The sequence below is a fragment of the Chlorocebus sabaeus genome, chromosome 8 (genome assembly GCF_047675955.1).
Source record: "Chlorocebus sabaeus isolate Y175 chromosome 8, mChlSab1.0.hap1, whole genome shotgun sequence".
Classification (NCBI taxonomy): Eukaryota; Metazoa; Chordata; class Mammalia; order Primates; family Cercopithecidae; genus Chlorocebus; species Chlorocebus sabaeus.
The window spans coordinates 123,305,548-123,328,054 of record NC_132911.1 but is presented as its reverse complement, the minus strand read 5'-3'; the positions used below and the strand labels follow the sequence as shown (position 1 = coordinate 123,328,054).

Sequence of the window (22,507 nt, the reverse complement as noted above, 5' to 3'; positions counted from 1 at the left end):
GATCTGATGCCTTAAAGCCTGGGATTGGATGACTCTGACTTTAATGAGGACAAAGGACAAAGAATGTTCAGACAAATGGCTTGGGAGAACCTAGAAGTGATATTTAACATCTGTTCTCCTCCTGCTTCTTGCTTTTTCTTGATTTTAAAAGTAAGACATATGAATTCTAAAAATGAAAAATTCATAAGCATGTAAATAAGAAAAATTATAAATCTCATGTCAATAATATTTGTTAGGATATTTACATATATTATGTGGTATATATTTTATACATATATACACATGCCCACATGCACATATATGGTATATATTTTGTACATATATACACATACCCAGACACACATCTATTATATGATATGTATTTTGTACATATATACATACCCACACACACATATATGGCATGTATTTCATACATATGTACATATACCCACACAGACATATATTATACACTATATATTTTGTACATAAGTATACGTACCCACACACACATATATTGTATGGTATGTATATATAATGAGAGAGAAGGAAAGAGAAGGTAAGTTAGCAAACAAAAGACCAGGCAACTACATGCAAACTTGTAGAATGTTAGAAATTTCAAACAGGAAGGTAAAAATCTTCTTCCTCTCTTTCTCATTTTCCCTAAATGTAATTCCATAAGCTGTTTCTTACAGAAGGAAAAAATTTATTCACACCTGCATTTTAAAAATGTAACACAAACTTGGACATTTTCTCCCTCCTTCTGCCCTACTCTGTCACTCACTCGTCTCTAGTTCTGGCTCTGTTTTTAGTTCTATCTTCATTTCTATCCTTATTGTCCTGTTTATCTCTATTTTTAAACACAAAGTCTAATATATAGCACTCTACCCTGTATTTATTCTTTAAACAACTTATTTATATCTTTTGTAGATCTTTCCATATTAGCCTACACAGATCTGACTCATTCTTTTTAAGGGGTGTGCAATAGCCCACTTATGGATATAGTGATTCTTTCTTTCTTGATGGGAAAAACAACTTTGATTGATTTCAGGGTCTCTACCTGTAACAAAAGGGCTGCAATGAACAATGGACATTTTTTTGTACATGTAGCTTGGCAAATTTTGCAAATATGTGTAAATGGTAAATTTCTAGTAATAGAATTTCTGGGTGAAACATTTATAAGCATTTTAAAATATTGATAGGTCTTTCTAAATTACGTTCTACTTTACAAAAATTTTAATTCCTAGAAACATTTATAAGACTGTTTATATTTTCCATTTAACAGAAATTGTTTTGTATATTGAGATGAGACTCTAACTTAATTATTTCTAGTCCCTACTTACTGATGGGGTCCCATCCACAACATTAATCTATTTTCTTTTCTTTTCTTTTTTTTTTTTTGAGACAGAGTCTTCGCTCTGTCGCCCAGGCAGGAGTGCAGTGGCGGGATCTCAGCTCACTGCAAGCTCCGCCTCCCGGGTTCAGGCCATTCTCCTGCCTCAGCCTCCCGAGTAGCTGGGACTACAGGCGCCCGCCACCTCGCCCGGCTAGTTTTTTTGTATTTTTTAGTAGAGACGAGGTTTCACCGGGTTAGCCAGGATGGTCTCGATGTCCTGGCCTCGTGATCCGCCCGTCTTGGCCTCCCAAAGTGCTGGGATTACAGGCTTCAGCCACCGCGCCTGGCCAATCTACTTATTTTCTAGTATCAAACTGCTTTGATTATTTAACTTCAGAATATACTTTGCTATGTAGTCTTTATCAAATTACTTTTCCTTTCAAGAGGTTTTCTATTTTAAAATATTTTATTTTTAAATAAGCGTTTAATATTTTTTCAAGTTTCATGAACTCTCAATATTTTTGGCTGTGATTGCATTGAGTCTTCAGGTTTGTTTGGGAAGAATTAGTATTTTTATAATATTGATTTTTTTACCTTTAAGGTAGTATGTCTTTCATTTTAATTAGATCATATATATATGTGCGTGTGTGTATATGTGTGTGTGTGTGAGAGAGAGAGAGAGAGAGAGAGATATCTCGGCTCACTGCAACCTCTGCCTTGAAGGTTTGGGCAATTCTCCTATCTCAGCTCCTGAGTAACTGGTATTACAGGCCCCTGCTACCACGCCGGGCTAATTTTTGTATTTTTAGTAGAGACCAGGTTTTACTGTTTTGGCCAGGCTGGTCTCGAACTCCTGGCCTCAGATGGTCCACCAACCTCAGCCTCCCAAAGTGCCGGGATTACAGGCATGAGGCACCTCCCCCCACCTTAATTAGATTTACAATTTTTTTTTTTTGGTAGAGTTTTCTTATGTTCTTCATGTAGGTTCTACATACATATGATTAAATTTATACCAAATAAAATACCTAGCTATTTTATCATTTAGGCAGTACTGAGAATGAAACTTCCATTTAATTTTGAAACTATATTGTGTGCATATTACAAATTTGTGGAATTTTTATCTCACTGAATCCTTTTTTCCCCCAAATTTTAGTTGATTCTTTTGATTTTTACATACACTTATTCATGTGAAAATATTGATGGAAGATTTTTTTGAGAAGCCGAGATTGTAGAGCTTGTATTTGTAAAACACCAGCTGAAACTGTAAAAGTCTTCTATTTCAATCTCATATATTCGGTCTGTTCTTGGAACATTTGAGCTGAATTTTCCTTGCAAAAAGTTTTGGATTTTTAAATAGGGACATGCTCTCTTGTTTCTAAGGATATAGATCAAGGTATGTTCTCTGTGGTCATCGTTAGCACCCATGGGGCACTAACCATCACAGATTTGCAGTAATAATAATTATAAATAGTAATTGAACCAATCGCCAACACTTGTTACTCTTTCTATATGTCTGACATGCGGTTAAGTGTTTTACATGGATTGATTCATTTAATTCTTATTTCAACATAGAGTTACTTTTTTTATGAGTCCCCCACTTTACGGATGAGGAAATCGTAGAACAAGGAAGTTGGGCAGCCTGCCCAGGGTACGTGGGTAGCAAGTAATGGAGCCAGTCTTCTCCTCCAGAGTCCACTGCAGCATCACATCACACAGCTTCCCAGTGCCACCTCTCTGTGGTGACACGACCACTCTCCAATTCATTGTCTTTGCCTCTTGTTCTTTGCAGTGCTATCGGACTCCCCCTGGACTAACATCTCCGGATCTTGCAAGGGCAGGTGCTTTGAACTTCAAGAAGCTGGACCTCCTGATTGTCGCTGTGACAACTTGTGTAAGAGCTACACCAGTTGCTGCCATGACTTTGATGAGCTCTGTTTGAAGACAGGTATGTAACTAATGAGTCCTCTCTACCTTCAAGTAGACGGCTGAAAGACTGCCTCCTATTGTATGCATCCTGGAGTGGCCACCCTGCTTTGGTCTATCCAAATTGTGGATTTTAGTTTCGTTTGTTGAATGATCATTGGTTGTATGAAGAGCATACCCTGTGCCAATGACCATTGTTTCCACACAAGATCCAGCAGAGCGAGGTTCTTTGCAGCTGCAGTCATGAAGTACTGGTTTTGGAAATTTTTTTTTTTGTTTTCGTTTTTGTGTCTTCACCGTCTTCCTTTCTATCTCTTGCTGTCAATTCCCACATTCACTGCTAGGGCGTGTGAGCTCAAATTGTGTATGTTCTTTTTTATTATTTATTTATTAAGAGACAGCATCTCACTGTGTTGGTCAGGTTGGTCTTGAACTCCTGGCTTCAAGCAATCTTCCCACCTTGGCCTCCCAAAGTGCTAGGATTATAGGAATGAGCCACTGTGCCCAGCCTAATTGTGTACATTCTTTTCTTTCTTTTTTTTTTTTTTTTGAGAAAGAGTCTCGCTCTGTCACCCAGGCTGGAATACAGTGGCATGGTCTCAGCTCACTGCAACCTCTGCCTCCCAGGTTCGCGTCATTCTCCTGCCTCAGCCTCCTGAGTAGCTGGGACTACAGGCGCACGCCACCACGCCCGGCTAATTTTTTGTATTTTTAGTAGAGACGGGGTTTCACTATATTAGCCAGGACGGTCTTGATCTCCTGACCTCGTGATCCTTCCACCTCGGCCTCCCAAAGTGCTGGAATTACAGGCGTGAGCCACCGCGCCTGGCCTGTATATATTCTTTAAAAAAATTTTTTTTTCTTGCTTAGCCAGCTTCTAGCATTTGTTTTACTTCATCTTATTGTATAGTAACTGTTAGTCTGCCTGTCAATCCCTACTGTCTGTGCAAACGGAAAATTGTTATGGAATTCTATTTGGAGTTTCACACTCTGGGTAGCTCTAAAATCTTCCTCCACACTTTTTGTGACTTTCTTTTCATTTCTTTTGTACTGGAACAGTTATTAGGATATACAGGCTTCTGTATGACTCGGGAAGGGGAACATCATACACCGGAGCCTATCATGGGGAGGGGGGAGGGGGGAGGGATTGCATTGGGAATTACACCTGATGTAAATGACGAGTTGATGGGTGCTGATGAGTTAATGGGTGCAGCACGCCAACATGGCACAAGTATACATATGTAACAAACCTGCACGTTATGCACATGTACCCTAGAACTTAAAGTATAATAAAAAATAAAAATAAAAAATAAAATAAAATAAAAAATGAATGCACATAAGTTGAGAAAAACACCTCTGAGAACTTCTGCCATCCCACCTACTAGGTTTTCAAAGCCCAGTATTTCAGATAGGATTTTTTAGATATCTTGTAAGCTATCCACCATGCTTCTGGACAACACCATATTCAAACTGTCTGAGAAAGACAACAGTCAATCCTGTTCTTGACATCACCAGAAGCAGTTTCCACAGTTTCCTTGGCCAGATATTTCTTGTTTTTGGACTTTTATGCTTAGACAATTCTTTCAAAGGCCTAACTCTTACTATCATTGCTGTTAGCTTGATCTTTCAAATGTTTATCATTAGAAACAGATATTACCGTGTTTTGCTTAAGTGGTAACTCTTGATTTATATGAAATCTAACATAAACTTCCTTACTAGTTCTAATTGGTTTTCCTCCTACGATCCTGCAATAAGAACAGCTTCATTAGGCTGTTTTTTGCAGAATACATTTTCCAACCATTTAACCACTTTTTTGGGGGTTGCTTTCCTTTGGAACTTCTCCCAGTTTCTTTTAGTTGTGGGTCTGCAAACTAAATTGCTGGGACTATTGTAAGCTGAATGTATAGATGGAACAGATGTTCCAGCAGAGATTTTTGGCTCTAAAACATTATTTCAAGCCAGCAATCTGTGTTTGCTTGGCACTAAGGAATTTACTAATGTTTTATGTTTCCTCCTTACCTTGAATATCTTGTCTGTGGCATGTAAGATCAAGCTTCTGGATTCCTGGTCTTAGAATTCTTTGCAAAATACAATGAATCCCTGACTCTAGCTTAGCTCTCTTTTGAATGTAGTTCATGCCTTTGTTCCTCAATTTTTTAAGGATGGGATATAATAATATCTTATAGTCCATTTCCCTGTGTACAAAGATAACATATCCTGAATGTGAAGGAATCAAATCTCAAATAATAATAAAAGGACGCAGAGAAAAACAAGTCTCTGAGATTCTCTTTTGCTGAGGGAGCACTGCCTAGAAACAACCACAGTGTTTCCGTGAAACTTCGATAACTCTGTGTGTGTTTTCAGTATGTATCTGTGTGTGTATGTATATTTTTCCAACTGTATGTATATATATATGCATGTGTGGGAAAGTATCTGTATTAATCAATCTTTATACACATCATCATTTTGAATGGCTGCGTAGTATTCCATTGAACTGTTGCAACCTAATTCATTGAGTAATTAAATGAATATTTCCCTGAGTTTTGCTATTATGAATGGTGTATCAATGAATATAATTTATGCATATTCATACTTATGCCTATTTTCCTTAAGATAAGTTTTTGGAAGTGGGATTTTGGGGTCAAAGTATATATGCATTTTTAAAATTTAAATATACATTACAGAATTATACTTCTGAAAGTTTATGTTTCTACCAAATGACACAAGGGCCTTTCATCACTTCCTTTTCAGCATTGAATACTCTTATTTTTAAAAATATTTTTAAAATAATCTGGTAGGTGACCTCCTCCTTATTTTCCAATAAGGTTAAATATTTTTTATGTTTATTCCCATGTTTGAAAATTACACAGATGACTGACTTGTCCTTTCTGTATAGTTCACTTTAAATTCTGGAATTATTTTTTATTTCATTCGTACATAATAGTTCCTCAATAAACATAGCTTATTAGTAATGATATTCTTTTGTAAGTGATGTAGACATGATTTTCTTATGGAATTAGGATTGGAATAAAAGTTTATTGGTGGATAGAATCACCTTGAATTGAAAAAAACCCCACAATATCTCTAGTCAAAGCAACCTTAGAAAATTGCTCATCATTTGGGAAGAGGAGGTCATGGGAAAAGCAATTCTAAGCACTTAATCTGCTCGAGAAGAGAAGGGAATGGAAATGGGATATTGAAAAATCAGAATGGCTGGGCATGGTGTCTCACATCTGTAATCTCAGCACTTTGGGAGGCTGAAGGAGGCGGATCACTTGAGGTCAGGAGTTTGAGACCAACATGATGAAACCCCATCTCTACCAAAAATACAAAAATTACCCAGGCATGGTGGGAGGCTCCTATAATCCCAGTTTCTTGGGAGGCTGAGTCAGGAGAACCACTTGAACCTGAAAGGTAGATGTTGCAGTGAATTGAGATTGTGCCACTGCACTCCAGCCTGGCTAACAGAGTGAGACTCTGTCTCAACAAAACAAAACAAAACAAAACAAAACAAAACAAAACAAAACAAAACAACAAAAAATATCAGAGAACAGAATCAGGATGCAAGGATAATTCTAAAAGAATAAAAATTAAATAGAAGTTGCATAGTTTTCTGGCTAATGATTGACCAAAAGGGGCAGGGGTAGCACTTATGCCAAACAACTAATATCTCTTTTTTTTTTTCTTTTGAGACAGAGTCTCCCCATCGCCCAGGCTCGAGTGTAATGGCGCGGTCTTGGCTCACTACGACCTCCGCCCCTTGGGTTCAAGCAATTCTCCTGTCTCAGCCTCCTGAGTAGCTGCTATTACAGGCATGTGCCACCATGCCCGGCTAATTTTTTTTGTATCTTTAGTAGAGATGGGGTTTCACCGTGTTGGCTAGGCTGGTCTCAAACTCCTGACCTCATGATCCGCCCACCTTGGCCTCCCAAAGTGTTGGGATTACAGGCATGAGCCATTGCGCCCGGCCCGTAATATCTCTTTATTAATATATTCACCTAACAATAGTTTCTCTTGGTAGAATATTACTAAGAGGCAGGATTGCTTTCAAAATCATTCCTTTCTACTTATGACCTTTTAAGAGATAAAGACCTGAAGTGTCCATATGTGTTTTAGCTCAGTGACACCTTTCTTGACCATTCTACTTCCTGGAGTAGCACCCTGTTTCACCCTGTCTGTCTCTATCAGTGCCACCTGTTACTTCCTTCACAACACTTGGCACAAGCTGAAATGATCTTGCTTGTTTACTTGCCTATGATCTGTCTTTTCCAATGGGAGTATAAGCTCCATGAAGACAGACCTAGTCTCTCCTGTTCTTTATGACATCCTAGCACCGAGAACATGGAAAACATGGTATAAGAGTCAATGAGTAAATGAATTAACTATGAAAGTTCTCAATACAGTAGTTTTGAATTTAAAGAGTTATATTTTATCTGCATAGTCATTTCCAATTCAATTTAATACATATTCATTGAACACCTAGCAGGTGCCAGGCACAGCCTCCCAGGTTTGCAATCTGCCACTGGAAATAGAAGAGCGAAGAGAGAGGTGTTACTTTTCCTGCCATGGAGCTTACACTCTAGCAGATGAAAAAGTCAGAACACAGCACTCCTTTTAAAATGGAAAGGTTGTTTTTCTGAATGTAAGAATTAAGCAGTGAGCCCTCAATCAGAGGGAAATCTGTAACCCATTTACTTGGCTTGTTGAAAGTAGGAACTCTGACCTGTCTTTGTAGGTAGCACCACACTTGGTCAGTGGTTAGAATCTTGAGCAAACATCGTAATGCCCCCTTTATACTCTTCACATCCTAGTTAGGACTTTAACCTCCAGGTGCAGATAGAAACCATGTAGTTGTCCTGTGATTTGTGTTTGAATCACACTGATTAAGGCTAAGCACAGCTACTTTAGGCAGGGCGCGGTGGCTCATGCCTGTAATCCTAGCACATTGGGAGGCCAAGGCAGGAGGATCACCTGAGGTCAGGAGTTTGAGGCCAGCCTGGCCAACATGGTAAAACCCCGTTTCTATTAAAAATACAAAAATTAGCTAGGTGTGGTGGCATATGTTTGTAATCTCAGCTACTCAGAAGGCTGAGGTGGGATAATCGCTTGAACCAGGGAGGCGGAGGTTACAGTGAGCCGAGATTGCGCCATGGCACTCCAGACTGGGCAAGAGAGCAAGACTCTGTCAAAAATAAATACATACATCAAATAAAAATAAAGCTAAGCATATCCGCTTCAGAAAGTAAAAGAGCCAAGCGGTAGAGGCTGTCCTTACAATAATAGGTAGCCCTGTCACAAACCTTCGATGCCATAAATGTGTTGGATCCTTTAGGACAATTGGAGAACGGTAGGGATACTTGCTTGCCTTTCAGGGCCCCGTTTTTCCAAAGGAACCCAATTGCATTGTGATGTTGTTCTCTGATTTGAAAACTTAGAAATTCATCTTATCTGTAAGTTCTCCAAATGTCCTCTGGGCCTCAAGCCAACTCAGATTTCACAAGCAGAGTAAATGATGTGAGATTTTAGCTCTCTTCATTGGAAATCCTGTAAGCAATTGTGGCTTCTTTCATTTGGTTAGTGTGCAGCAGTGAAAATGTTTTATTGGGATGATTTTAGCCCGTGGCTGGGAGTGTACTAAGGACAGATGTGGAGAAGTCAGAAATGAAGAAAATGCCTGTCACTGCTCGGAGGACTGCTTGGCCAGGGGAGACTGCTGTACCAATTACCAAGTGGTTTGCAAAGGTACGTGTTTCTTTGGATTGGCCTGAGCTTTAAAAGAATAAAAACTGGAGGTGCTCCAGGAGATCCTGGATGCTAGGAATAGACCACACTGGATATGAGTGTGGGAGGAAGGAATGAATTGTCCTTTTTAATTTCTCATGCTTCTTCATTAGTTTTGCTACTCTGCATTTCACTGATCTGAAGTAAAAAGGAAAGAAACCAGAATTTCTTAATTAGACAGAACCATAATAATGAAGAGATTTCTAAATTTCCTGTCTTGGTTTTAGGTCAAGTTTTCTAGAAGCAGAGTCTGGGACAGGAATTTGGTACGTGCAGTTAATTGAGGAAATGGATATACTGCAGGAAAACCATGTCAGAGGAAAGGGTAACAGGATAGGGAAGTAGGAGTGTGGAGAGGCAAGTGAGGACGTGCTCTTGGTTAGCCTCACCTCCCTCTATTGCTTGCTCTGAAGAGTAAATCCAAGTCGCTACTCTTGAGGCAAGGGGCCAGGGCTTTTTCATCCATTGGTTGTAAGCTGTTCACCAAGGCATTGGCAACGGCCCAGGGATGGGGGTACTTGCTGGTAAAGGGGATGAGGGGACCAGCATTTCCTGTTATATCCCAAAGCCATATATGCATGAGTGTTGACTTTGTCTGGTTGATTGTGGAATATGATGCTTTTATTCCAATAATTAACAATAGACAATGGACTACAGAAAATACAAAAGATGCACTTACTCTCTTTAATGGGTTTAAATTGCCATGCAACCCACTTATAGAAGTTGATGGGAAGATCCAAGAATCTTTATCTATTGTTCATAAGTCACTTTTTAAATTTCTAAATCAAGTCCTTTTCATTATCTCTGATGTGGGACTTTTAAGAAGAAGTTCATTAAAAGATTTCAGGAAAAAAATCAAGTCAGTTCTGCAATATGTAAGGTGTTTAGCTGTGGCAAGTGGGTATTATATTAATATATTTGAAGAATTTCCCCATACAATTATTGTGTTGTTAATTTCCCCTACCCAATAATTATGCTTTTATTTTGAAGCATAACATTGGTTGAGAACTTATTTCCCTTTCCTTTTTAATTTTCCTGTGCAGTAAGTGTACTAGGAAGCCACAAAGGCTATTAGAAATAATTTTTTTTTTTTTTTTTTAAAAAGAAGCCCTTGGTATCATTGATCATTGAATCATTAAGCATTGGCTTTTACTGGTGTAAAATTCTAGTTTCAGTACTTTTGTGAGACCCACATGTGTGCTCTGGGTTACTATATGTGCACTGAATATTCTTTATTTTAAGGAGTATAGTAGTTACCCCATTGTCCAGTAGTTAGAGTCTTATTGACCAGAGAAGATTTCCAGTTCTCTTTACATGGGAGCAATTTCTCCAATGTGTTGGTTACGAATTTTACTTCTGTTCAGGACATGTAACTTTTGTCTGTCTTAAAATAATTTAAGGCAAATTCTTTTTGATAATTTTTATTTTCTTCAAAGGAAAGCGTATTTTTTATCGGAGGCCTTTTCTGTTCTCTATTCTCAATAGTGGTAACTCAGGAAAGACAGGTGTATTCTCTTAGATCTTGGTGAATGATAAAAAGTGAAATTCAGCATTTTTTTTCCTTTCTAAATTCAAAGGCTGTATGCAGATTTATTGGCAAATAATCTTTCTATTGTAATCTTCCCTTTATTATCTCTATAGATTCTAAGCTTTTTTTTTTCTTTTCTTTTTCTTTCTTTTTTTTTTTTTTTTGCATCTAAAGGGATGTTTTGCCAGCTTTCTATGTCTTTGAGATCTCCAGTGGTGGAGAAAAGAATGTTCCATCTAATGACCAAACAGTTTATTTCTGGAGGGATACAAACATGAAATTTTGTTCACTGACGCCACTGGTTTTTTTAATCTACAAACCATTTAGACTCGGAAGGCTCAAATAAACACCTCACCACTTGCGGTTATTAAATCTTAGCTTTCCCATCATGTATGGGTGTACTTTATAAGCCAAACCAGAAACTAGAGTTTTTTTCAGAATTTTTTTTTTTTTTTTTTTTTTTTTGGTGATATCCCATAAAGAAAGTATCAAACAAGACACAGATCCCAGAATTACGAGCTTCAAGGCATGGCATTTGTAATTAGATTCAGCAATACATTTACCCATTTTTCCTTATAGGAGAGTCCCATTGGGTTGATGATGACTGTGAGGAAATAAAAGCTCCAGAATGCCCGGCAGGGTAAGTGTATTTTATGACTATTTTGAAGTTTTATGTATTAGCTGATAAACTCTCACAGGAAATGAAAAGTGTTTAGAAACAACATGAAGCTGAAATCCTCTTATACAGGCAAACTTATGAGTACTTAGGAGGAATTCATCAGTCAAAAGGTTGAAGGTACGTCTTGAAATGGTGACAGTTTTCTTTCCCCCAGTTTTCTCCAATCATCTCTGCACATACTGGGGTCTGAACATCCCCTATGTTCCACCTCAGCTGAAGATTTTACAAAGTGCATCTGAATATTCTGGCTAAGACTTTTTTCAGTATTGTTTTTTCTGGAGTTCTTGTTTTGCCTATTTTGGGGGGAGTGGGGAATGAAAGAGGAAGTCTAGAGAACCTTTAAAACTATGTTATCCAATAAGTAATTATTACTTGTTGATGACACACCTGTAATCCCAGCACTTTGGGAGGCCGAGGTGGGCAGATCACTTGCGGTCAGGAGTTTGAGACCAGCCTGGCCAACATGGCAACACCCCGTCTCTACTAAAAAAAAAAAAAAAAAAAAAAAAAAAAACCAGAAAACATTAGCCAGGCGTGGTGGAGCTCATTTGTAATTCCAGCTACTTGGGAGACAGAGGCATGAGAATTGCTTGAACCCAGGAGGCGGAGGTTGCAGTGAGCCAAGATAGTGCCACTGGACTCCAGCCTGGATGAAAGAGACCCCCTCTCAAAAAAAGAAGTCATCCAAGACAGTGGGACATCCGGCTTCCGAATGGGAACCTTTATAGCACCGATGACCAAAGAGAGGATTAAATATGGGTGATGTTGAAAAAGGCAAGATAATTTTTGTTCAGAAGTGTGCCCAGTTCCACACTGTTGAAAAGGGAGGCAAACACATGACTGGGTCAAATCTCTGTGGTCTGTTTGCAGGGAAGATAGATCAGGCCATTGGATTCTCTTATACAGAGGCCCATAAGAACAAAAGCATCACCTGGGGAGAGAATACACTCATGGAGTATTTAGAGAATCCCAAGAAGCACATCCCTGGCATAAAAATGATCTTCACAGACATGAAGAACGAGGCAGAAAGGGCAGCCTTGAGAGTTCATCTCAGAAAAAGCTACCAATGAATATTAACAGGTCACTGTGTTATTTGTTACAAAACAGAAATGTTTCATGACTTTTTAATTTGTACCATAACTTCACAGATCTCATACCCAAGAATTCAGATAGTGAATGACTGACAGAATATTTTTGTTGGGCAGTCTTGATTTAACCACGACTGGCTTGTGGTTAAATGGTTAAATGAATATGTTCAGTTTTTAAATTTAATTTAATTTTTTTGAGATGGAGTTTCACTCTTGTTGCCCAGGCTGGTGTGATCTCAGCTCACTGCAACATCTGTCTCCCCTATTCAAGTGATTCTCCTGCTTCAGCATCCCAAGTAGCTGGGATTACAGGTGCCCACCACCACGCCCAGCTGATTTTTGTATTTGTAGTAGAGATGGGGCCGGTTTCAAACTGTTGAACTCAGGTGATCGGCCCGCCTCAGCCTCTCAAAGTACTGGGATTATAGGCGTAAGCCACTGCACCCGGCCGAAATTTTTTCTTGGAAATGATTGCTCCCATTATTGAGAATCATTAGGCGTAATGGCAACTCTGTGGCAATAATGTTTCTAAAAGCTTAATGTGTTACTGTTTAAGGTTTGTTCGCCCTCCATTAATCATCTTCTCTGTGGACGGCTTCCGTGCATCATACATGAAGAAAGGCAGCAAAGTCATGCCTAATATTGAAAAACTAAGTAAGTAATTTCCATACTCTGTGTTCTCATCTGTAATCCAGGATCTCCACAGTAACCAGTGGGCTGTGGGCTTTGAGATCTATGAGCACATAGTTTTAAATGTGTTTTATTATTTGAAATACAAAAGTGAAGGCAACACGTGTCTGAGTGTTTATAAAATGGATTTTCTATAAGCAATTCTTGTTGGTTCTCTTGTTCTAATATTTGCAATTCTCTTTTCAGGGTCTTGTGGCACACATTCGCCCTACATGAGGCCGGTGTACCCAACTAAAACCTTTCCTAACTTATACACTTTGGCCACTGTAAGTATTTCTTCAAATGATATATGTTCAAAGGGCTGATTTCATCCTGGAATGACTTTAAAGGGGAGACTTTACTTTTAAAATGTGTTCCTTAGTGTTCAAAGAAAATCTTCCTGTTTTCCATCTTATCTGGGTCGTTTGTTCACAGCAAATGCCTTTTACAACTTTGTGGGCGATTGAACTTCATTCCAACTTTAAAGCTGAAACCTTTTTTCAGGTGCAGTTCTGTTTGAATATATACATTCAACTTCTCTCAAATACCAGAGGGTCTATTGTTTATTTTCTGAATTTGCAAATAAAAATGTTGACTTCAGGGCTATGTTTTAGTTTTCAGGTACTTCAAATTCTATCACCCGTTCTTTAAAACATAATTTATTTATCTTTTTTTTTTTATTGATTTGGGGAGGAATAGAATTTAGAAAGAAGGAAAAGTGTATTTAGAAATAGAAGCTTCTTTGGAGGCACATGTATGCATTCCAAACTAAAGGTTAATTTATAATAATGAAAATTATTGTTATCTTACTAAATTATAACAGTAAAAATCCCCATTATTAAATTTCTTATCATATCAAGTTTCTCAGATGGCTTATAATTTGTCCTGTAGATATTATTCATGTTTGCTCAAACAGATACACAGTGAAGGTTATATATGTCTTATATAATTTTGGAAATTAAGTATTGCTATAAAACCTTCTATGCTAAGAGAATTTATACTAGAACTAATGTATGTGGATTATTGTATTGTTATTTTAACAATAAATTTGCTTTTACAAAAAGGGGCTGTATCCAGAATCACATGGAATTGTTGGCAATTCAATGTATGATCCTGTATTTGATGCCACTTTTCATCTGCGAGGGCGAGAGAAATTTAATCATAGATGGTGGGGAGGTCAACCGGTAAGTTTTGCATTTATTGTGTGTGTGTGTGTGTGTGTGTGTGTGTGTGTGTTCATGTATTGAAACATTTCATCCTCAAATTTGTTAGATGTGGAAAAAATGCATATAATTTCCTCATACTTGGCAATGTTTCCATCTTTTGATACTTTTAATATACATATAAACATGAAATATGTGTATATATGCATTATATATGTATATATGTATCTGGATATATGTGTATATATTGTATATTTATATATGTATGTATACATACAAATATGCACATAGAATATACATGTATGTATACATATGTGTATGTGTCGCTGTGTGTATATATTCGTGCATGTGTGTGAGGCTATGATTATAAAAGTGTGAGATGATGAATGTCTTCCCTAGGATTATGGTGGTGACAATGGTGATGAGGTGAATTTCAGAACCATTTTGACAAAGAATAGATCTCATTGATTTCCCAGATTTAGGGGTATAATGAAAAAGAGAAGTGCGTGACTATGACTTCCCCAATATGTTAGCCCCGATGCTATAATAACAGAAACAGGGACACTTGCTGAAAAAAGGGAACTCACTGAAATCCACAGTAAATTCCTGAATTCTTTTATTTAATCTATTTTTTAAAAATCATGGAAGTTAAATATAAAAAGCAGAATCCTACCTTGATACTGAAATAGCAAATTAATACTTTGAAAAGAAATCACCCTGTTTACTTCGGATCAAATGACTGGGCAGAAAATAAAAAGGGTTGTAGCTGGCTTTCTACTTAATGTTTTTCCTGTGACCGTGTGTATGGTTACGCAACTTGCTTTGGTCAGACATGAGCAAAGCAGCATAAAGCCACAGTTGTTGAATGTGCAGAGCTGGGCTGAAGTGTACAAGCTTCTGGCCAGAAGGATCAGAATCACCTCGGAACATATCCCAGGGCACACAGGCAATCAGAAACATGTAGAAGTAAGAGGGTAAGTGGTCCCATCTCATGCCAGTTCTGACTGGAGACAGTGGCTTCCTAGAGCACTGGTTAGAGAAGAGGGCTGGGAGAACTTTGGGCGCTCAACCGTGGCGTGACTGGTGGGCAGTGTCTGCACACATCCATGTATCCACCATGCCTCAATGATCTTGTACCTGGAAATGTTTGCTGCAATTTATGGACAAAATAAGGACTACAAATAGAAATTTTTTCTTAAGGTATCTCACTTTAAGAAAAGGTCATTTGTGATCAAAATATTTATATTGCATAATAGGTAAATCAGTATGCAAGGATAAATATGAGCTTTTTATTAAAAAAATAAACATTGGAAGACTTCTTGTACATCTGCAGAAAAGTTTCTTTATAATAGATGTTCTGATTCTGCTGTCTTTATTCAGGCTGGACTCCCAGAAGTCCATAATGGCCTAGGGTGTGATCATAGTGAAATTTGTTGACAGGGTGGATTTTTCAAAGTTTATGATAGGGGAATATTTTATGAGTAAACAAAATGATTGAAATTAGAGCTCCATTAAGATTTCACTAGTGGGTCTTTTATATTAATTTGGTCATGGAAACAAACTTACCTGAAGAACCTTAATGGATTAGAGATAAATAGTAATTTTATCAAATTGGATCACCTTACATCAACTGTTGACATAAGGTTTGCCCTGGGTTAGGATGACTCAGAAGAAGATGAGGCCACATATTCATTAACTTCTGCAAAAGCAGAGCAGAGGAAATGCTGTTAACCTGCGCAATGAAGTGAAGTCTCTGTTTCAACTCTGTTTACCTGTTTCCTCACTAACTCCCAAAGTTGACGCATCTGACCAAGTTTAGTACTCTCCTCATGCTGACCAAGATTTGTGGTGAAATTGACTTATGTTTCTGTCATCTTGGGCAAGATGGCCACCATAAGAATTCCTAGGAGGGGCCGGGCATGGTGGCTTATGCTTGTAATCCCAGCACTTTGGAAGGCTGAGGTGGGTGGATCACGAGGTCAGGAGTTTGAGACCAACCTGGCCAACATAGTGTAACCCCATCTCTACTAAAAATACAAAAAATTAGCCAGGCGTGGTGGCGGACGCCTGTAATCCTGGCTACTCGGGAAGCTGAGGCAGGAAAATTGCTTGAACTGGGAGGTGGAGGTTGCAGTGAGTTGAGATCGCACCATTGCACTCCAGCCCGGGAGACAGTGCGAGACTCCATCTCCCAAGGCAGATGGATCACGAGGTCAGGAGATCGAGACCATCCTGGCTAACATGGTGAAACCCCGTCTCTACTAAAAATCCAAAAAAAATTAGCTGGGTGAGGTGGTGGGCACCTGTAGTCCCAGCTACTCGGGAGGCTGAGGCAGGAGAATGGTGTGAACCCGGGAGGTGGAGCTTGCAGTGAGCCGAGATCGCGCCACTGCACTCCAGCCTGGGGCACTGAGCAAGACTCCGTCTCAGGAAAAAAAAAAAAAAAAAAAAAAAAAATGGAATTCCCAGGAGCATAGTAACTACAATTTAAAAGTATATTTTATTGAAATTTGGTATATTGGAAAAACATATAGACAAAGTATTATTGTTTTCTATTATACAGTAGGGTGTTCTATTATACAGTAGGGTGACTATAGCAAATAACAATGTAGAAGATTTTAAATGTTGTCACTGAAAAGAAATGATAAATGTTTAAAGTTATGGGTATGGTGATTACTCTGATTTGATCATTATACAATGTACACATACATTGAAACATCACACTGTATCCCATAAATATACACAATTATTATATATCAGTTATAAATACAAAATAATTAATTAAAAAGAAACTTTAGTCAAAGTATAAGAATATAAGCAACTAAAAGTACTATAAGGAAAATAATTAATGAATATTCTATAAGCATGTATACCATCCTCTCAGAGGCTTCTATATTTTAAAATCACCAGTGAAAAAATATTTATAAAAGTCTTATAAAATTTTATACATATAAGAGAAAATATTTATACAAATCTTAGACTGATAATTAAATTAAACTCAATTTATTTTTACTGAGGGACTAAACCATGCAAGACATTTAGCCAAATGGCATAGGGGTCAGATTACATGGTGAATAAGAGCCACTTCTTGTCTTAGCATAAACTCTAGTAGATGGGATGAGGCATTTGTACAATGGCCATTTGAAAATTTGAATCTCACCAGGCATCTTCCAAAAATAATTTAATTTAATCTTTTATAATTTAATTAATCTTTTTTCTTTAGCCTTGATATAGCCAATTAAGCAAAGTCTAGTCTGCTTTTAATTTGCTAATACTCAGCATGCATTGCTAGAAGCAGTCATTTGCTGTAGGACCCTACATTTCTCATACATAGTTTAATGCAGTTCCTTAAGTGGCTTGGTTTCTTTGGAAATTCTCTCTGCTACGGTCCTGCAATTTCTAATACAAAGATACTTCCATGGGGTTGTTCCCTGTTCAGTTTAAATCTGGATTCTCAGCAATGGGAGGAATGAATGGGATTCCTAGGAGTTGACTAAATGTGGAGATTTGAGAAACAAGTCTAATACTCCATCATGATCCAAGTCCTCTGAAGTCAGCATTTCTGGAATAAGATGTTTCTAAGAGAAGCAGATTGTTATTTTTTTAAATGTATTATTATTATTTTTAATGAGACAAGGTCTCAGTATAGTTACCCAGGCTGGAGTGCAGTGGCATGATTTTGGCTCACTGCAGTCTCAGCCTCCTGGGCTCAAGCAACTCTCCCACCTCAGCCTCCTGAGCAGCTGGGACTATAGGCTCACACTGCCACGCCTGGCTAATTTTTGTATCTTTGGTAGAGACAGCATTTCGCCTTGTTGCCCAGGATTGTTTCCAACTCCTGAGCTCAAACGAGCTGCCTGCCTCAGCCTCCCAAAGTCTTGGGATTACAGGCGTGATCCCAACTGCAACTGTCCAGCAGATGCATTCTTATTACTTAAGTTGCTTGACCTCTAGAATTGCTCTCTGTCAGTATCGGTGATACAATGAGTAGGAACAGAAACCATTTTAGTAAATGACTGCAGTGTAAAAATGCAAGAAATGTGTGTTTAAGACAGAGACAGCAAGGAGAAGAATGATGACACAGAATAGGGGTGACTTTCCAGGCCAAAAGGGATTGACTTGATGGAAAGTACAAGTCATTGCTAACCTCTTTTTATCTGTTTTATTGTCCTGATAAAGGGACAACATTTCTTTTCAGGAACATTTAACCTATTCTTTATTCTGTCGTTTCTTTTCCATATACTACTGTAGACCTGCAGTTTTTTTTCTCCTTGTACTGTATCCTAATGTCCCTAGTTAGGGTGAGATCTGCTTACCTGGTGCCTTTGCTTACCAGCCTCTTATTTTTCTTCCAAATTTCAGCTGAAGTGTCTGTCCCCAGGAGGCCTTCCTTCCCTCAGCATTTCCAGCTCTGGCTAAGCAAAGTGACTCTCCTTTGGGCTTTTATATTTTTTCTATCATAAATTTGACAACCTCTTATTATTTTTTTTTTTTGAGACAGAGTTTTGCTCTGTTGCCGAGGCTGGAGGGCAGCAGCACAGTCTTGGTTCACAGCAACCTCCGCCTCCGGGGTTCAGGTGATTCTCATACCTCAACCTCCTGAGTAGCTGGGATTCCAGGCGCGTGCCATCATGCCCAGATACATTTTTTTGTGTTTTTAGTAGAGATGGGGTTTCACTATGTCAGCCAGGCTAGTCTCGAACTCCCGACCTCAAGTGATCCGCCTGCCTTGGCCTCCCAAAGTGCTGCTGGGATTACAGGTGTGAGCCACCATGCCCGGCCTGACCACCTCCTTTTGAAGTTGGTTATTCACAGGTCTGTTTTACCCTGTGGGTCCCATGCAGATAGGGACTTGGTGTATTTCTGTTCTGAAGACCCAATCCAGAGCCTGGCCCTGCTGTTGTGTTTTGGATGGAACTGTTCTTTGCTTCCTTCAGGGGCATGTTTTGCCTGTGCTTCCCCTAGGGTAGGTGGCCTTAAGGACAGCACTCCATCTCAGCCTCAGCAGCTCCTGGCCACATGCCAACAGCTTCCTCACTCGCCTCCTTCTGGCCCTACATGGAAAGCAGCTGCATCGGGCCCCAGTCTCTTCTGCTGCCTCCCCCAACCCTCACATCCTTAATGTGTTCTGATTCTCAGCAACTGATCTGCTGAAGCAAGTGCCCCGCCCATCCCCTGGTCTCCTAGAATTCTGTTTATCCTAGCTCAATGCTTTTGAATGCAAAGGAATGATTTCCCTTCGAGGAACTGCTAGAAAGACTACACTAGTAGTTTATGTTTTTTGAAAAAATGTTTTTGGCTAGTATTTTTCTTTTTCCAAACTTCTTTTCTCCCAAAGCTACATGCTGAATTTGAGAAAGTGTTGAATTTCATATTTAACCCATTGGTTCCTGTAGAGGAAGCTTTTTTGATTCCTGATAAATAGCATATCACAAGATACAATATCATTCCCATTTGTCCCCTTTTCACAAGGCAGCATCTAGGACACAAATGTCGAAAGCTGGGCCTCCTGATAAAGGAAAGCAATGCAGGGAGTTTTGGGATTAGAGGGAGAAAGCCCAAACCCAGTGTTTACTTAAGCTTATTTTTTTAGCTGTGTGATTATTATTATTATTATTTTTTAAAGACAGAATCTCGCTCTGTCATCCAGGCTGGAGTGCAGTGGTACGATCTCAGCTCACTACAAACTCTGCCTCCCAGGTTTAAGCGATTCTCCTGCCTCAGTCTCCTGAGTAGCTGGGATTACAGGTGCCCATCACAAGGCCTGGCTGATTTTTGTATCTTTAGTAGAGACAGGTTTCACCACGTTGGCCAGACTGGTCTCAAACTCCTGGCCTCAGGCGATCCGCCCTCCTCCGCCTCCCAAAGTGCTGGGATTATAGGCATGAGCCACTGCACCTGGCCTGATTTTTTTTTTTTTTTTTAAACCACCCTCTGAAGAAATTTATATTGCATTCAAATTCGAGAAATTTTAACACTTATATCTCTGAATTAACAAGGAACCGGGAAACTTCTCTCTCTCTCTTTTTCATAACCTTATCGGCTTGTATTCACTTTTCTTTTCTGGACCAATATTTTAGTGCCTTTTTTTTTTTCTTCCCTTGGGAGGAAAATGTGCTTTTCATTTTAAGTATTTTATCTTTTTTGTTCACTTTTTATACTTTTCTGATCATGCTCTCAATTTTCTTTTTGAAAATGTGGTCAACCTGACTTTTACCAAGAATCAGGCAGAATTTTTCTGCTTTTTGATTTTTTTTTAGAAGAAATACAAATTTTACCTTTAAATTGCCTCCATGGTTTACACTGTATGCTTCTAAGATACACTGCTTTTAAAAATTGGTTAGTTTTTTTTTTTTTTCTGATTACAAATAAGTTGATTGTCACTGTAAAATTGTTGGAAGGTACAGAAAAATATAAAGAACAAATGATCTTAATTTTGCCATCATAATAATTTTAACATACCCTGTCATTTTCACTCTGAATGCTCCTTCCTTTTGACACTATTAAGACCTCTTCAGTGATCTTTTTTCCCTGAGGATTACTGAGTTAAATTAACTCTCAGAGCTTCCTGTCGCCCTGATAATGCCAACATCAGCATGTATTCTACAGTATAATATTTGAAAGTGCAGGGTCATTATTTGACAAATTTGTATTAAACAATTTTTTTCCTTTAGGAAACTCCATATTAATCTTAAATTTCATAGATGCCAAGTATTGCCTAGTACAATCTCCTTGGAAATAGCAAGGCAGTACATCTAGGAAGTTGTTTGGATATTGAATGTGCTAAGATTGTGTATGTGCAATTAAAATAAGTATGAAAATAGATCCCTTAATATAAGGAACTGGCCTCTTTGGGAACCGGCATGGTTTTACAGTGTGTCCAGCACTTCATTTGAGCTCATCTTCTTGCTGGTGGAGGTGCTGGAACAAGAATAAATGAAAGTCCAGGACACATTCTGAACCCTGGTTGGGCTGGGGTTCCTGGAGGATGCCAGAATTTGTCTTTAAAGTAGAAAGAGCTTTGGACTAAATGGAGTGAAGGGCTCTCAGAGCAATCTGAGATTCTTACGTCTCCGAACATCCCAGGGAACTAAAAGTCTGGCCAAGAAGGTCTGGTCCCTCAGAGCCATGTGAATAGGATGAGGCCCCTACCTCTCCCAGGCTGATGAAATTCACCAGCAGCTCAGAACCCACAGACTGAAGAGTGCTCTTGCCCCATCCCTCATTTGCCAGCTACAGTAGCTGTGAGTTTGGGGCTGAGGATTCTAGAGGCTCCAAGGGGTCTGGAATCCTTTTCAAGCTTTCCCAGGGCAGGTATCCCAGATGATTTTGAAACAATGGCTAAGCTCCTGGATGTTCTCCACCTCCCAGTTACCCATTTCCTCAAAAAATAAGTTGTCACTCTTTAAGGATACTCTCAAAGGCTGGAGACAATGAAACCAGAAAAGGGGTTGGCTATAGTTCCCAGATCATTTTTGTTTTGGTTTGAGGCAAACCACAGTTCTCTCTCTTATTTGCTTCCATTCTCTTTCCTTAAGTGAGGGGGTTTCTTCTCATAGACTTCTGTTCAGTGGGACCCTTGCCATCTTAGGCTGTTTTTAATATTACTAGAATAACTGGATTATTTATTTCCATTATTGCATAACAATAAAGACGGAAATTTATCGAGTGTTTGCCAGATGTTAAGACACTGGTTTAAGGACTTTAAATGTATTAACTCATTAAAGCTTAGAATAATCCTATGTGCTAGATAATATTATTTACATTGTAAAGGAAACAGAAACCCAAAGATATTAAGTAACTTGCCAAAGGACTACATGGCTGGTAAGTGACAGAAACAAGGCTTAAAATCCAAGCTGTCTGATTGCAGAGCCCAGGTTCTAAACTCCTATATGTTATGCCTCCCCAATAGCACATGGTATAAAGAAAATTTTAAAAACCTTAATGAAGTGCTTGGTTCACTTAACTTATTCTAGGAACTCTCCTCTAAAATAATATTTACTAAAAGGCTAGGTAAAAGATACAGGAAAAATCAAAATTAAAAATTAGCCTTCTTCCCCCTTCTCATTCATCTAGTTTAAACTAAAACAAGACAATCAGGGTTCCAAAATTCTGACATCTGGGTGCCAAATTGGGGCAGTCCTCCTTGAGTCTTTCAATAGTAAAAGAAACATATGGCGCATTCTTGGGTCCTTTGATGAGCAGAATTCTGCTGCGTCAGTTAATTGTTCAAAACGATGATCAGAAAAGACAGGTACAGGAGAGAGCCTTTGAGATAAAATAAGAGTTTTAAAAATATGTCACTAGAATCATAGCAGGAGCTTTTGAGAGCTTTTGCAGAGAATATATTGAATAATATTTGTG

At 38.6% G+C, this 22,507-nt stretch overlaps 1 protein-coding gene across 8 annotated transcripts in view; it reads left to right on the top strand.

Annotated features, from left to right (window-relative positions):
* Nucleotides 1–22,507, top strand: part of ENPP2 (ectonucleotide pyrophosphatase/phosphodiesterase 2) — a 118,763-nt gene that overhangs the window by 44,680 nt on the left and 51,576 nt on the right. For all 8 annotated transcript variants that reach the window (XM_038000189.2, XM_038000187.2, XM_008001434.3 and 5 more), the window contains exons 3-8: nucleotides 3,102–3,257; nucleotides 8,852–8,977; nucleotides 11,124–11,184; nucleotides 12,868–12,965; nucleotides 13,188–13,267; nucleotides 14,045–14,164. In XM_038000189.2, the coding sequence (XP_037856117.2) occupies nucleotides 3,102–3,257; nucleotides 8,852–8,977; nucleotides 11,124–11,184; nucleotides 12,868–12,965; nucleotides 13,188–13,267; nucleotides 14,045–14,164 (641 nt within the window). The remainder of the gene's footprint in view (nucleotides 1–3,101; nucleotides 3,258–8,851; nucleotides 8,978–11,123; nucleotides 11,185–12,867; nucleotides 12,966–13,187; nucleotides 13,268–14,044; nucleotides 14,165–22,507) is intronic.